General features: G+C 38.4%; 1 protein-coding gene across 10 annotated transcripts in view; it reads right to left on the bottom strand.

Annotated features, from left to right (window-relative positions):
* RASAL2 (RAS protein activator like 2) overlaps window positions 1-16,051 on the bottom strand; it is a 397,250-nt gene that overhangs the window by 61,092 nt on the left and 320,107 nt on the right. For all 10 annotated transcript variants that reach the window (XM_027565430.1, XM_027565431.1, XM_027565432.1 and 7 more), the window contains one exon: window positions 1,819-1,928. In XM_027565430.1, the coding sequence (XP_027421231.1) occupies window positions 1,819-1,928 (110 nt within the window). The remainder of the gene's footprint in view (window positions 1-1,818; window positions 1,929-16,051) is intronic.

Below are 16,051 nucleotides of genomic sequence, written 5' to 3'. Positions count from 1 at the left end.
AAATTGAGAAAGTGATATTTAGTGCAAGTTTATAAAATAAAGTACACCTACAAAAAATATCTCCTTGTCTTTCAAGTTTATACGTGATGCTACAGAGTTTAAGGAACTAGTGATTGAATTAGGAATGTTTTAGTTGCTATACCATATCCTTGTCCTTAAAAACCAATATTCTGAAAAATCTTGTCATTCTATTTTATTGAGACTTATTTATAAAATGATTTGAATTCTTACAATGATGAAAGTTGTAGAATAATAGGAATCTAAGGGAAAATATGAGAATAAAAGATTTTTTTTAAATGATTACCTTTAAACAAAGAGGTATAAAAGAGATATCTAACAATACAATTGCACTGCAATTGAACATACTTGCAAATTTCGCAGAACATCTCTAAAGTGGTTCAAGGATAAGAAGAGCTGATAAAGCTGTAGCCTCTCATCAATTCAGTATAGGGGAAAAGTTACTTTATTTATAAAATAAGAGTAACTCTCTGCCTGGCAAGTCTATAATCTGCAATTATGAGATTACAATCTATATTTCTACTTATTATGTCGGTAGCTGGAAATAATGGACTTATTACTGAAAAGAAAAAGAAACACCCAAGTATAAATAGGAGGATCATTATGAAAGGCAGACAAAAGTTTAAATCCAAACTCTACTAATTAGCTGTGTGACTATGGGCATGCTTCTCAATCTCTTTTGCCTTAGTTCCTCATCTGTAAAATAGTATCTAATCTCATTGCATTACATGAGAGACTACATTAAAAATACCTGGCACAGAGTAAGCACTCAGTAAATACTGGTGACAGTGGTGATGTGTCAAGACACAAGAGTACCATTTCCTAAATTCTGAGCATTGTGGAGACATGAATTATTACAAATGTGTTCTAGCATGCATTCAATCATTTTAGAAGGCTGTTATCCTTCGAGAGCTATGCATGTGAGGTTTGCTCAAGCTGGTAGTACTAATTATTGAATTCCAGGCTTCCTTTAAAAAAAAAAAAAAATTTATTTTTTTTTTTACTTATTTAGTTGGCAGCGCTGGGTCTTAGTTGTGGCATGCAGGAGCTTTGATCTTCATTGTGGCATGTGGAATCTTTAGTTGTAGTATGTAGAATCTAGTTCCCTGACCAGGGATCGAACCTGGGCCCCCTGTATTGGGAGCAGAGTCTTAGCCACTGGACCACCAGAAAAATCTCAAGGCTTCCTTTTCATACATGCCTTCTAGATGTGACTGTAAATTAATAAGGCCGAGTCCATATAGTATACACAAAGAGCAAGACAGCAGTGAAGACCATGGACTCAGAGCAAAGCTGCCGAAGTTTAAATACCATTTTTGCTATTTACTAAGCAGTATAAACTTGGAACCTCTGTTTCTCAACCTTGTCATCTGTAAAATGGTGATAATATTAGTATTTCTCTTACAGGGTTATTCTAAAGATTAAACAAGATAAAGTATATAAAGCATTTAGGACAGTGCTCAGAAAATGTTAGCTATAGCCATCAGCATCCCTTAAAGGCATTCTACAGAAGAAAGATACACCTTGGACCACTAGAACACAATTCGACAGAAACAGCACAACTGACTCTTAAATTAGTTCTTAGGTATCTGCACACTCTCCAATATTATAAGATTTTTAAACTGGTTTGGTATGTAAGCTAATATTTTGTACCGTGCCTCAATATGAGCAAGACAAAAAAGTAAATTTTTTTATCAGTTCTCTAGGACTATCACTGATGCACAGTTAGAGAAGACCAAAGTATCTTACCAAAATGCACTGTAAAATTGCTTTCTGTGTTTTAAGCAAGTGAACGCCTACCTGTCATCGGTATTGCGAAGAGAGGGAAGCCGAAAGCTCGTGTTTCGGTCAAGCTTTGACTGGCTTTTGGTCCTCTTGATGGAGCCTTTTAGGCGCTTGCTGAAGAACCCCTAGAATGAAAAGGCAGAAGGTGATAGGAAAAAGAACAAAAGGGGAACCTTGCTATCTCCTAAGTCGTCTGCACTGCCTTTATAAAAGCTACTCAGATTCTTATAATGAAGACCAGAAACAGAATCCAGCTTTCAATTTTTTAATTTGTAAAACACAGTTGCTGGAAACCACTTGGTAATGTGCTAAAATTCGTTTTCTTCCAAGATAACTGGGAGAATTAGAGTTTTTGATGGCACTTAAGTTCTTATTTCTTAAACTGTCCCTATACTAGCTATGGTAAAGAAACTTCTAAGTTTTAAGGTCATAAGTTGGTGGTCTCAACAGTGGCATAATTTGATCTATGTCATCTTGGATATGGTATTTATGATGTTAACTTTTAAATATAGTTTAACTATTTCAAAATGAAATTGGTATGTATCATTTATGAAACCAGTGAAGCACCTAGGCTTCAGAAGAGCAAAGTGCCTTATAGTTTTTAGCCCCTGCTTGCTTTGTGCCACTTCTACCAAACCACCCAGAGTGCCCTGAACATCGTCCAGTCTTAGCACCTGGCAAATAATGGACATTCAAAAAAGCTTGCTGAATACAAAAAATAAATACAAGAATGAACATCAATGAGCATTTCTTTTAAGAAACAATTCTACTGTTGGCAGATGAAAGGACATCTTACAGAGGTACCTCAAAATGTTTTGACAAAAGATTGTAATTCAAAGGAAAGTATTTTGTTGCATGGAAATGACTCTAATGACCTGGTGATGAATATTATTAGCTTATAGAATCTGTATACAATAATATTTCCAAAAGGAAGAAAGAAATACTAGGCCAATAACAGCACATCAAATCTGTTATATTCTTTTAGTTACCATTAAACCCCACTGTTTTGGAGTAAAGACTATATTAATCACAACAAGCTAGGTTATACTTATCTAATAACTTTACAATAATATAATCTCACACAAAATATCACACACAAATTTCACACACACACAAAATAATAATCTCACACAAAACACACTACGTCTCTCTGAGCAGGTCAAACGTGATGGGGACCTGGCTCTATGCTATGCTCACACAGGGTCTTGCGCTAAGGGTGGCTCCACCTCTGTGCTTCTACAGTTGTTGCAGCAGGATAAAGGAAGTGTGGGGAATTTTGTACTTGCTCTGAAAGCTTTATGTCACTAATGGTCTCATTTTATTAGACAAAAAAGCCACATGACCACGCCTAACTTTAACAGGGAAAGAACGTACAATCCAGAAAGATAAGTGGAGATATCCGGTGAACAGCAGAGTGGACTACCACCGCTGTTCCACGCTAAGTATGGTTTGCAAACACATAAGCACTCTGAGAGAATGATGGAAATTACTTATTTCAATCAGAATTGGAACTATTTAGCTGACTGAAGAAAAATGCTTATGTTATTTCTTGTTCTTGTAGTCCAAAGAATAAGGATAAAAACTAGAAAATATCACATAGACAAAATTCCCTAAGCTGTTTTTGATTTCCCAGGTTTTTTGTTATAGGTGTTACTGAGATTGATTGGAAGGAAAAAAAACAAGGCAATTTTTACAGTACTATACTTCTTAGAGACAGGCATTTGCTGGTTTCCTGTATAATCTTAGCATCATTAGTGAAAGTCACTGGTATTTGTTCTCCAAGGCAGAGGTTTTATTTACTACCTTCTATAATTCAAAAAAGATGAGTCATCACATTTTCTTAAGAATGGAGTCAGCAAGCAGATCGAAATTTATAGAATTCTATTAGGATCATTTATTGTTGGTTCAAAAACCATAAGCCTAAGTTGAGATTCAGCCCAAGGACCCAACTAAATACCATATATAAATACATTTCTAACAAAACTATAGTTAAGTAGTTAACTGAGAATGTACTAGTAGATGTTCACTAATATAGTACTTTATCTTTCTGTGGCACTTTTATCTTATACTTCATATTTTAATCCATTTATTTATTAAATATTTATTTTATATGTATATGGTATAAAGCATCATAACAGCTATTGTAAGGGTACCAAAGATTAAATAAAATCCTTGCCCTCAAAAGGCTTGTAGTTTAATACAGGACTAGAAATAAATATAATATGTATATTATATATTATGCCTGACATATATGCCAGACATATATGCCTGACATAAATATGCCTGACATATTTAATCACAAAATAAAACTATCTTATTTCTTTGAATCTAGGACAACAGTGATTGTCACACCATTATTTTATGAATACTAAGAAAAAAAGCTGCCAATTAAACTATAACAAAATGACATCACTTAGACTCTTTATTTTGCATTAAAGAAGTTGTCTTTTTAATGACTTAGGTTGGCAGGTTTTGTCATATATCACATAGTGTACACAAAGAAAGAACATACACAAAACTGGTTAAGGTATTTAATGCTTCTTCATTCTTCTGAACTATTTTTTTTTACTCAGAGTAGTTGTTATTCATGTTTTTCCACAAAATACCATGATATATTCTCTCTTTTAAGAACACTGATGATGAATGGCATGTTTTAAAAGATAAACTATGGAGATGTTAAAAGATGAAAAAATGTACATCTCGGAATTGATGAAACATGGTATTATTTTAGAGAGGTACATGGGAAATTATTTCAGGAGTTCAGAGACAGAAGAGGTTGCATCATCTATTGAAATGAAGGGACATTATACGGAAGAAGTGGTATATGCTAGGTCCCAGAGAGAAGACATGATTTGGGTTTGGAGGAATTGAGGAGCAAGGGTACTCTATGGACCACAGCTTGAGAAAAACACCACACAGGGTATACATTAAGTAGATTTAGTTTGGTTGGTAAATTATGAGTTGTAACGACAAATAAGATTGGAAAGTTGATTTGTCCAGCTATTGGGTTTGGGTGGACTCTGGGAGTTGGTGATGGACAGGGAGGCCTGGTGTGCTGTGGTTCATGGGGTAGCAAAGAGTCAGACACAACTGAGTGACTGAACTGAACTGAATGTATAATTGGCAGAGACAAGATACCCCACGTCCAAAGTCAGAAGCGGTGGCCTAGAGGAGACACCCCATGTCCAAGGTTAGGAGCGGCAGCCGTGAGGAGATACTCCACGTCCAAGGTAAGAGAAACCCAAGTTAAGATGGTAGGCACTAAGAGAGGGCATCAGAGGGCAGACAGACTGAAACCACAATCACAGAAAACTAGCCAATCTGATCACATGGTCGACAGCCTTGTCTAACTCAATGAAACTAGGCCATGCTGTGTGGGGCCACCCAAGATGGATGGGTCATGGTGGAGAGGTCTGACAGAATGTGGTCCACTGGAGAAGGGAATGGCAAACCACTTCAGTATTCTTGCCTTGAGAACCCCATGAACAGTATGAAAAGGCAAAAAGATAGGACACTGAAAGAGGAACTCCCAAGGTCGGTAGGTGCCCAATATGCTACTGGAGATCAGTGGAGAAATAATATAAGAAAAAATGAACGGATGGAGCCAAAGCAAAAACAATACCCAGTTGTGGATGTGACTGGTGATAAAAGCAAGGTTTGATGCTGTAAAGAGCAATATTGCATAGGAACCTGGAATGTTAGGTTCATGAATCAAGGCAAATTGGAAGTGGTCAAACAGGAGATGGCAAGAGTGAACATTGATATTCTAGGAATCAGTGAACTAAAATGGACTGGAATGGGTGAATTTAACTCGGATGACCATTATATCTACTACTGTGGGCAGGAATCCCTTAGAAGAAATGGAGTAGCCATCATAGTCAACAAAAGAGTCCAAAATCCAGTACTTGGAAGCAATCTCAAAAACAACAGAATGATCTCTGTTCGTTTCCAAGGCAAACCATTCAATATCACAGTAATCCAAGTCTATGCCCCAACCAGTAATGCTGAAGAAGCTGAAGTTGAATGGTTCTATGAAGACCTACAAGACCTTTTAGAACTAACATCCAAAAAAGACGTCCTTTTCATTACAGGAACTGGAATGCAAAAGTAGGAAGTCAAGAAACACCTGGAGTAACAGGCAAATTTGGCCTTAGACTACAGAATAAAGCAGGGCAAAGGCTAATAGAGTTTTGCCAAGAGAACGCACTGGTCATAGCAAACACCCTCTTCCAACAACACAAGCGAAGACTCTACACATGGACATCACCAGATGGTCAACACAAAAATCAGATTGATTATATTCTTTGCAGCCAAAGATGGAGAAGCTCTACACAGTGAGCAAAAACAAGACCAGGAGCTGACTGTGGCTCAGATCATGAACTTCTTATTGCCAAATTCAGACTTAAATTGAAGTAGGGAAAACCACTAGACCATTCAGGTATGACCTAAATCAAATCCCTTACATTTATATAGTGGAAGTGAGAAATAGATTTAAGGGACTAGATCTGATAGATAGAGTGCCTGATGAACTATGGACTGAGGTTCGTGACATTGTACAGGAGACAGGGATCAAGACCATCCCCATGGAAAAGAAATGCAAAAAAGCAAAATGGCCGTCTGAGGAGGCCTTACAAATGGCTGTGAACAGAAGAGAAGCAAAAAGCAAAGGAGAAAAGGAAAGATATAAGCATCTGAATGCAGAGTTTCAAAGAATAGCAAGAAGAGATAAGAAAGCCTTCCTCAGCGACCAATGCAAAGAAATAGAGGAAAACAACAGAATGGGAAAGACTAGAGATCGCTTCAAGAAAATCAGAGATACCAAAGGAACATTTCATGCAAAGATGGGCTCGATAAAGGACAGAAATGGTACGGACCTAAGAGAAGCAAAAGATATTAAGAAGAGATGGCAAGAATACACAGAAGAACTGTACAAAAAAAGAGCTTCATGACCCAGATAATCACACTAGTGTGATCACTCACCTAGAGCCAGACATCCTGGAATGTGAAGTCAAGTGGGCCTTAGGAAGTATCATTACAAACAAATCTAGTGGAGGTGATGGAATTCTAGTTGAGCTATTTCAAATCCTAAAAGATGATGCTGTGAAAGTGCTGCATTCAATATGCCAGCAAATTTGGAAAACTCGGCAGTGGCCACAGGACTGGAAAAGGTCAGTTTTCATTCCAATCCCAAAGAAAGGCAATGCCAAAGAATGCTCAAACTACTGCACAATTGCACTCATCTCACACACTAGAAAAGTAATGCTCAAAATTCTCCAAGCCAGGCTTCAGCAATATGTGAATCATGAACTTCCAGATGTTCAAGCTGGTTTTAGAAAAGGCAGAGGAACCAGAGATCAAATTGCCAACATCCACTGGATCATCGAAAAAGCAAGAGAGTTCCAGAAAAACATCTGCTTTCATCTATTGACTATGCCAAAGCCTTTGACTGTGTGGATCACAATAAACTGTGGAAAATTCTGAAAGAGATGGGAATACCAGACCACCTGACCTGCCTCTTGAGAAATCTGTATGCAGGCCAGGAAGCAACATTTAGAAATAGACATGGAACAACAGACTGGTTCCAAGTTGGGAAAGGAGTACATCAAGGCTGTATATTGTCACCCTGCTTATTTAACTTATATGCAGAGTACATCATGAGAAACGCTGGGCTGGAGGAAGCACAAGCCGGAATCAAGATTGCCGGGAAAAATACCAATAACCTCAGATATGCAGAAGACACCACTCTTACGGCAGAAAGTGAAGAAGAACTAAAAAGCGTCTTGATGAAAGTGAAAGAGGAGAGTGAAAAAGTTGGCTTAAAGCTCAACATTCAGAAAACAAAGATCATGGCATCCGGTCCCATCACTTCATGGCAAATAGATGGTGAAACAGTGGAAACAGTAGCTGACTTTATTTTTCTGGGCTCCAAAATCACTGCATGGTGACTGCAGCCATGAAATTAAAAGATGCTTACTCCTTGGAAGGAAAGTTATGACCAACCTAGATAGCATATTCAAAAGCAGAGACATCACTGTGTCAACAAAGGTCAGTCTAGTCAAGGCTATGGTTTTTCCTGTGGTCATGTATGGATGTGAGAGTTGGAATATAAAGAAAGCTGAGCACCGAAGAATTGATGCTTTTGAACTGTGGTGTTGGAGAAGACTCTTGAGATTGCCTTGGACTGCAAGGAGATCCAACCAGTTCATCCTAAAGGAGATCAGGCCTGGGTGTTCATTGGAAGGATTGATGTTGAAGCTGAAACTCCAATACTTTGGCCACCTGATGCGAAGAGCTCACTCATTTAAAAAGACCCTGATGTTGGGAAAGATTGAATGTAGGAGGAGAAGGGAACGACAGAGGATGAGATGGTTGGATGGCATCACCGACTCAATGGACATGAGTTTGGGTAAACTCTGGGAGTTGGTGATGAACAGGGAGGACTGGCATGCTATGTTCCATGGGGTTGCAAAGAATCAGACAACTGAGCGACTGAAGTGAAGTGAACTGATAATGCTATATCTATCTTAAAATCCACCACAGAGATTAAAGCTTAAAATTATGGTTGTTTACAGAATACAGATAAGGGAAATTGTAAGACGGCCCAGAGTTGTTGGTGAGGTAGTAGAAGCTACTACAAAATTCTGTTTTCATTTCCTTGATATAACTGAACTATGGTTTTCATCTGAGAAGACTATTTAACTCAAAGCTTGGCTCCTTCTATACCTTTGCCTGGACCAACCAGGTTGCACTGAGCCTTCCAGCAACATTATTTCCTCTTTGAAGCCTCAGAGTGTATGGTATGTCCTCTTGCCCACCAGCCCCTCTGAGCAATTCCTTATATACAGGTCAGTAGGCTCTGTACTGTGAACAGCCCTAGCTACTGCTGAGTGGATGGGAATAATTGACCTAAAGCTACCTAAGAGAATGGTCCTGGTAACGGTTTTACGTCTAAGCATGTAGTATCATCTGGTAGATACTAACTGCTCTAGCCTGATCCCTAGCCATTCCCTGCTTAGTGCTTTAGACACCAGCAACTCTAAAAGCCTCCAATTTGTCACGTCTCTCTGCTACTGCTCATATTCCTTCCCTTTTCCCTGTTTAAGTCATCCTTTCAGACTCAGCTGAGCCATGATCTCCTCTAAGGTGTCTATTTTGGCAATCCCTGACACTGTTTAGATTAATTGTCCCTCCTATGTGCTTCCAAGAATCTATAAATATAGCCAGTGTTACATTTAGCATGCTGCATACCCACTGATGTGTTAACAGTCGTCCCTATTAAATTCTAAACTTCTCAGGACAGGGACTAAACAATTTTTGCATTCCTGGGCAAGGTTGGTATCTGGCCATCTAGTAGGGGCCCAATGTATGTTTGTAGAACTGAAATTAAATAGGCAGTGAAATGAATAAAACCCATCATGGTGCTTCTGGTAAAAGTGCCACCATGGAGAGAATAGGGAACCCTGAGTCAGGAAGTATGGCTTCAAATCCTGGCTCAAATTTCTCCTAGGTGAATGACACTGGACAAATCATAACTTTGAGGTTTCAGATTTCTTAGAGGTAAAATGAGGATTAAAAATTTCTCTTCCTAAGGCCATCTCAAAGAATAAGATAACTGAATGCAAAAGTACTTTTAAAGTAATGGAAAATGGGTACCTATAAGTATTAATTGAAATGAATCTAGGATGAGAGACTACTGAACAGGTTGGTGAAATCATGATTTTTTTCCTTCTAGAAACTACTGCAACGAAGAAAGGAAAGCAAACTAGAAATAATTCCCATAGCATCAGGGATTTGGGGCTATTTTGCTCAGTGATATATGCCAGTGCCTGTAAGTGATACCTGGTATATCATAAGTGTTCAGTAAACATTTGTTGGCTGAAAGAATTTATTGAAGGCCTCCTGGGTTATCAAGCACTGGCCAGGTGCTTTCCAATATGTGGTGACATTTAATTCATGGAACAACTCCACAAAGTAGGTATTCAATAACTTGATATAAGTAATAGAGTTTATAGGTGAGGAGTCAGAATTTAAATCCAGTGTAATGCTAGTACTGAAAAAGCTTCATTTATTCATATATTTATTTGTCAGATACTTGAGGCACTTGAGATATATCAATGAACAAAACAAACAAAACTCTTTTTCTTCATTAATCTTATATACCAGTGGAAGGAAGCAGACAATAAACAAAGAACAAAGTAAATTAGCAAAAGAAAGTGAAAGTGAGGTAGCTCAGTCGTGTCTGACTCTTTGTGACCCCATGGACTGTAGCCCACCAGGCTCTTCCCTCCATGGGATTCTCCAGGCAAGAATACTGGAGTGGGTTGCCATTTCCTTCTCCAGGGGATCTTCCCAGCTCAGGGATTGAACCCGGGCCTCCCACATTGCAGGCAGATGCTTTAACCTCTGAGCCACCAGGGATTCAAGAGAAAACCACTGTTAAAAACAGAGCTGTGTAAAGAGGATTGGGAGTACAAAGTGGTCATTGCAGACCTCATGAAGATTATATTGAATAAAGATCTGAAGGAGGTGAGTCAGCCTTGGTACTTCCAGCACATACTGGAAGGGAAAAGCATTCCAGGCAATGTGACTAGGCTCGGCAAAGCCTTTAAGGCAAAAGCATGCCTGGTATGATCAAAAAAGAGTCAAAAAGTCACTTAGGCTGGAATGGAGAAAGCAGTAAGAAGAGTTGTGGGGAATGAGGTCAGAGAGGTAGCATGATGGTGCTGGTCTGGGGAGTGGGGTAGGCGGTATGCTGTGTAGATCCTGGAGGCCACTGTAAGGACCTCACCTTGTGCTCTGACTTCTAAGGAAATCTACAATGAGAGACAAGACCATTCAAAGCAGTCATAAATAAGTATTTGCTTTTCTTAGAAAAATACTCTCAGCTATGAAACTTTAATATGATTCTAAGCAGGAATGTGCAATATATGAGCAGTTCATTTTCTTCATGAGCAGTTGATCACTGTCTATCAATAGCTGAGATATGGAGACGTTCTCTGGCTTTTCCCAAGTCACAGAGCTGCCAAGAGTCAGAGTAAAACTTCAAGTTCAGGTGGTCTGACTCTGGAACTCTTGCTTTTTAACCATAATACTATACTAATTCTCCACATTCTAATTTCTCTTTGAATACTCTAAGTACTATACTATAATGCATTTTCCCATGTTCAGTTCAGTTCAGTCGCTCAGTTGTGTCTGACTCTTTGTGACCCCATGAATTGCAGCACGCCAGGCCTCCCTGTCCATCACCAACTCCAGGAGTTCATTCAAACTCACGTCCATCGAGTTGGTGATGCCATCCAGCCATCTCATCCTCTGTCGTCCCCTTCTCCTCCTGTCCCCAATCCCTCCCAGCATCAGAGTCTTTCCAATGAGTCAGCTCTTCTCATGAGGTGGCCAAAGTCCTGGAGTTTCAGCTTTAGCATCATTCCTTCCAAAGAACACCCAGGACTGATCTCCTTTAGTCTGGACTGGTTGGATCTCCTTGCAGTCCAAGGGACTCTCAAGAGTCCTCTCCAACACTACAGTTCAAAAATGTACACTATACTTAATTTCTACATGTATCTTATTATAGAATTATACATCATAAAGAAATAGAAATGCAATACAACAATTCAAAAATATGAGAGGAAAAAAGAAAACAAATTAAAAACCTCCACTAATGTGACATTTGATGTAGAAAAATTTGCTCCTAAGGCTCCTATCTATAAAATTAAACTAGAGTAAAACTGAAATCCTACTGAAGTTACTTTTATATGTAACTGATTCTGTGGTTACTGAGAAAAAAAATCCAAATATAAAATTTTAAAATAGATGAATACCAGTTAGGAAAATCTCTCTCTCTCTTTCACAATACAGTTATGATATCTATGTCTTATGTTAGTTTGGAGAATAAATGATACTCCTATAAATGTACCCTAAAAATCCCATAGCATAAATGCAAACAAAGGAGAAGACTACAAATAAACTTGATTTCGTCCTTCTAAATGACTCAAACCTAGTCTGAAAGAACACCCATAAAACCCTTTAAACAAATCCTACCCCATCCAAGTTTCCTTTGAAATGCTCTTGCTACCCTTTACACTTCTTAAAAATAGTAAAACGCTTACTGTTTTAAACAACAACACTCTCATGGCAACTGATACAATTAAAATGACTTAGATTAAGAAGTTGATACTCATTCTTTTTTTGTCAAAATAAGGCTTAAAATTAGCAACAGCCAGTGAAAGAGATAAAATCAAATGTGTCTTTCTCTGCAGCTTGGTGAATGTTAAGATAGCGATAAAAGTTGTTCACCACCTACAGACTGGAGTAACCCCCAAAAGACCGAACTTGGCTATCAGGGCATGATTGGTAACTGGAATAAAACTGCTGCTATGCAACCGCTCTCAGAAGCCTCAGTGGTGGTAATCAGACACTGACTTGCGGGTGTCCTAGCGCTGCTGCTGTTCCCTTAAGACATAATAGAGAGGCAGCAGAGAGACATGTCATCACCTTTCTCTCTCTCTCTCTCTCTCTCACACACACACACACACACACACACACACAGAGGCAGCAGAGAGACATGTCATCACCTTTCTCACACACACACACACACACACACACACACACACAGAGTGGGGTGCAACAGAACCTTGCTTTAATCCTGTTTGAGACTTTTCCGTACCAGTGACCACAAAAGGGATTAAATGATTCTAGGTGATTAAGTAATTTTAATAGCAGTTCCTTAAAATGTTCTATGACTCATACCAAGAAAATGTCACCTTCTAGAAACCAGGTGAGAACTGTTTTTATTCTTGCTTTTTAAGTTTCAGTTTAATGAGTAAATTAGTCTCTGTGTGTTTTGTATATTTTAGCTCTTCATATTACTATGGTTCATAATTATCTAAGAAGGGCTATGTCATACATAACCGACTCTCTTGCTTGTTCTCTTAATGTAACTTAGGAACTTGTAGATGTTTGATAAATGTTAACTAAAATCTAATTGTAGAAAGCTAACAAGGAAAAAGGAAAAGGAAGGGTAACTGAAAATGTCAAACTTTACTTTTCAGTTATAATATGTTACTTAGTTTATCTTCCACTTGTTGGAAGTCTAAACAGAAAGGGAAACTCCAGGTAACAAGGATCATAGCAAAACAATAAACAGCTATAAAGTGCTTTATAGTTAATAAGCAGCTTCAGTGTGAGTAATTTCTCCTCTAGTGGGGCTTTTTGATGTAGGGTTATTTGTTTTGTTTTTGTTTGTCTACAAATTTGAGCATCACAGAGGAAAAGAAAAGATTCTATCATAAATTACAATTGTTTTTTCTAGCGCAGAGCTGATGAATCAGAATCTCTGGTGTGAAGCAGATTGGATTTTTGACACACATCCAATGATTCTCTTTTGTTAAAGGAAGTGAAACTTTTATTATGAAACTCTTAAACATACAAAAGCACAGAAGTTAATAGAGTGAACATATATGCACTGATTATATCTAAACTATGCCAATGATATTATTAGATTATATTAAAATATAAAAGTAAAATAGTATTATATAACATTATAATTGTTGTGTGTGTGTGTGTGTGTGTGTGTGCTAAGTCTCTTCAGTCATGTCCAGCTCTTTTTCGACCCTACAGACTGTAGCCTACCAGGTACCTCTGTCCATGGGATTCTCCAGGCAAGAATACTGAAGTGGGTTGCCATGCCCTCTCCAGCGGATCTTTCTGACCCAGGGACCAAAACCACATCTCAAATGTCTTCTGCATTGGCAGGTGGGTTCTTTAACACTAGTGTCACCTGGGAAGCCCCATAATTATATATAGCATCATAATATAACTTATTGATATGCTTACCACTAGAAGATATAAAGCATACCTTCTCTATCCCCAATAATTTGCTGTAAAGATTTATCTTCACTTGATACAACACTGTTATGCCATATTTGTTTTGATTATTATCTTCCAGTTAAAAGTTTTTAAACCTTTTATTTTCAACTTTTTATGTTTTAAATATATCTTTTCTATTAAAAATTATATTCATATAAGTGTAATTTATAAACAAAATTCACTATTTTTTAGGTGTACAGTTTGATGAGTTTTGACAAATGTGTACTACTGCAGTTGAGATACAGAATATTTCTATCACTCAAAGAATTTATTTGTGCCCCTTTATAGTCAATCCCTTCCTCCTTCCTCAGCCCTTAGAAACCACTAATCTGATTTGTTCCTATAGTTTCATCTGTTCTAGAATGTTATATAAATGGAATTATGTGGTAAAGAGTCGTCCTTCACTTAGCATACTGGTTTTGAAATTTATCCATACTGGGGCATGTGTTACTAGTTGCTTCCTTTTTATTCCACTGTACAGATGTACCAAAACTGGCTTACCCATTTGCCAACCAATGGACTTTTGGGATGTTTCCATTTTGAATCCATTAAGAATAAATCCACTAAAAATTTTTGTAAACAAGTCTTTACTTTTTAACAAGAGTTAAAAGCCATTGGAAATTCACAGAGGAATAGCAGAAAAGAAATGGTGACTAACATAAATATTTCAGTGAGGTGAGTGGGGCGGGGATCTTGAAAAGGGAAGGAATCTTTGATATTTTGTGCTTTACATTTGGAAAAATAGTACAAAGAGTTTTCCCTTTGTCCAGATTCATCTAACAGTAACATCTTATGTAACCATAGAATTATTATGACTTCCCAGGTGGCTCAGTGGTCAAGAATCCACCTGCCAATGTAGGAGACACAGGAGATGGGGGTTTCATTCCTGGGTCGATCCCCTGGAGGAAGAAATTACAACACACTCCAGTGCTCTTGCCTGGGAAATCCCATGGACAGAGAAGCATGGCGGACTACAGTCCTTGGGGTCACAAAGAGTTGGACATGAATTAGTGACTGAGCGTGCACATAATTATGAAAACTAGGAAATTAACACAGTTACCATACTTAAGATAGGCTGGCATCTGGGACCCTTTGCTGCAGTGCTTTCACCTGGATAAGCATGTCCTCCAGCAACAAAATACAAAAAAACTATAAGGAACTAAAAATAGCTGCATACATGTAACATGTGCAGTTGGGGCAAACTATGAACAACAAGATACAAAAAGCCCAAAAGCCCAAATGCCACTTCTGAGGAGCTGGAGCAAAAGTAGGGTACTGTGGATGCTCCCTGCACACAGCACCACAAAGGGGTGGGCAGACTACCTAAGCCACTTCTCTGGCTCAGCCCCTCTACTCACCCCGACCTTCACTCCATGTAAGGAACCTGCTTGCCTGCCCATAAGGAGACAGCAAGGAAAATTATTATCTGCTTTCACTCCCTCCTGCTGCAACAGGGCCCAGATAGAGCCCTGCCTGAACTTCTTGTCTCTTCTTACCAGTTGCTACTGAGTAAGGTCAAGAACCATGGTCAGTGACATACTGACTGAAATTACAGAATTCTAATTTCACCAGTTTATCACTGTACTAGTTTTCTATTGCTGCTGTAACAAATTACCACAAACACAGTGACTTAAACAGTACAAATTTACTATTATTCTGTAGGTCAGAAGTCCAACACAGGTATCATCTGGCTAAAATCAAGGTGTCAGCAGGGCTTTATTCCTCTCTGAAGGCTCTATGGGAGAATGTGTTTTTTGCCTTTTCCAGCACTTTAAGGTCACTTATATTCCTTGGCTCCTGGTCGTCTTCCTCCATCTTCAAAGCTAGCAATGTAGTATCTCCCTTAAATGTTCTCAGTTTCTAAGGCCTCCTGTTACTTGCCTGGGAAATTCCATGAACAGAGGAGCCTGGCAGGCTATAGTCCATAGGGTCACAGGCATCAGTCACAACAAAGCAACTAAACCACCACCACTACCTGTTACTAGAATGAAACCACCTGGATAATGGATAATCTAGGATACTCTTCCTACCTTGAGGTCATCAGCCTTAACCACATCTGCAACAGCCTCTTTTGCCATTTATGGCAACATATTCCTATATTCTGCATATTAAGATATGTATAGCTTTGGGAGACCATTACTCTACCTTGCACATATAATTTATGTAATTAGTTTCTTATGGGTGGGCATTTAGGTTGCCTCCAATATTTTACAATTATAAACGATGCTGCAAGGAATACCTTGTATATATGTATTTTCATAATGGTGGAGGCTGTATTTTGAAGGCAGACAGCTAAAAGTGGGACTGCTGGATGGAGAGGTGCATGTGTAGATTTGCTAAAATCCCCTCTAGAAGGGCTGCACCAGTTTGCATTCCCATCAGC

This window comes from Bos indicus x Bos taurus, chromosome 16 (genome assembly GCF_003369695.1).
Source record: "Bos indicus x Bos taurus breed Angus x Brahman F1 hybrid chromosome 16, Bos_hybrid_MaternalHap_v2.0, whole genome shotgun sequence".
NCBI lineage: Eukaryota > Metazoa > Chordata > Mammalia > Artiodactyla > Bovidae > Bos > Bos indicus x Bos taurus.
This window is presented reverse-complemented; position numbering and strand designations above follow the sequence as displayed.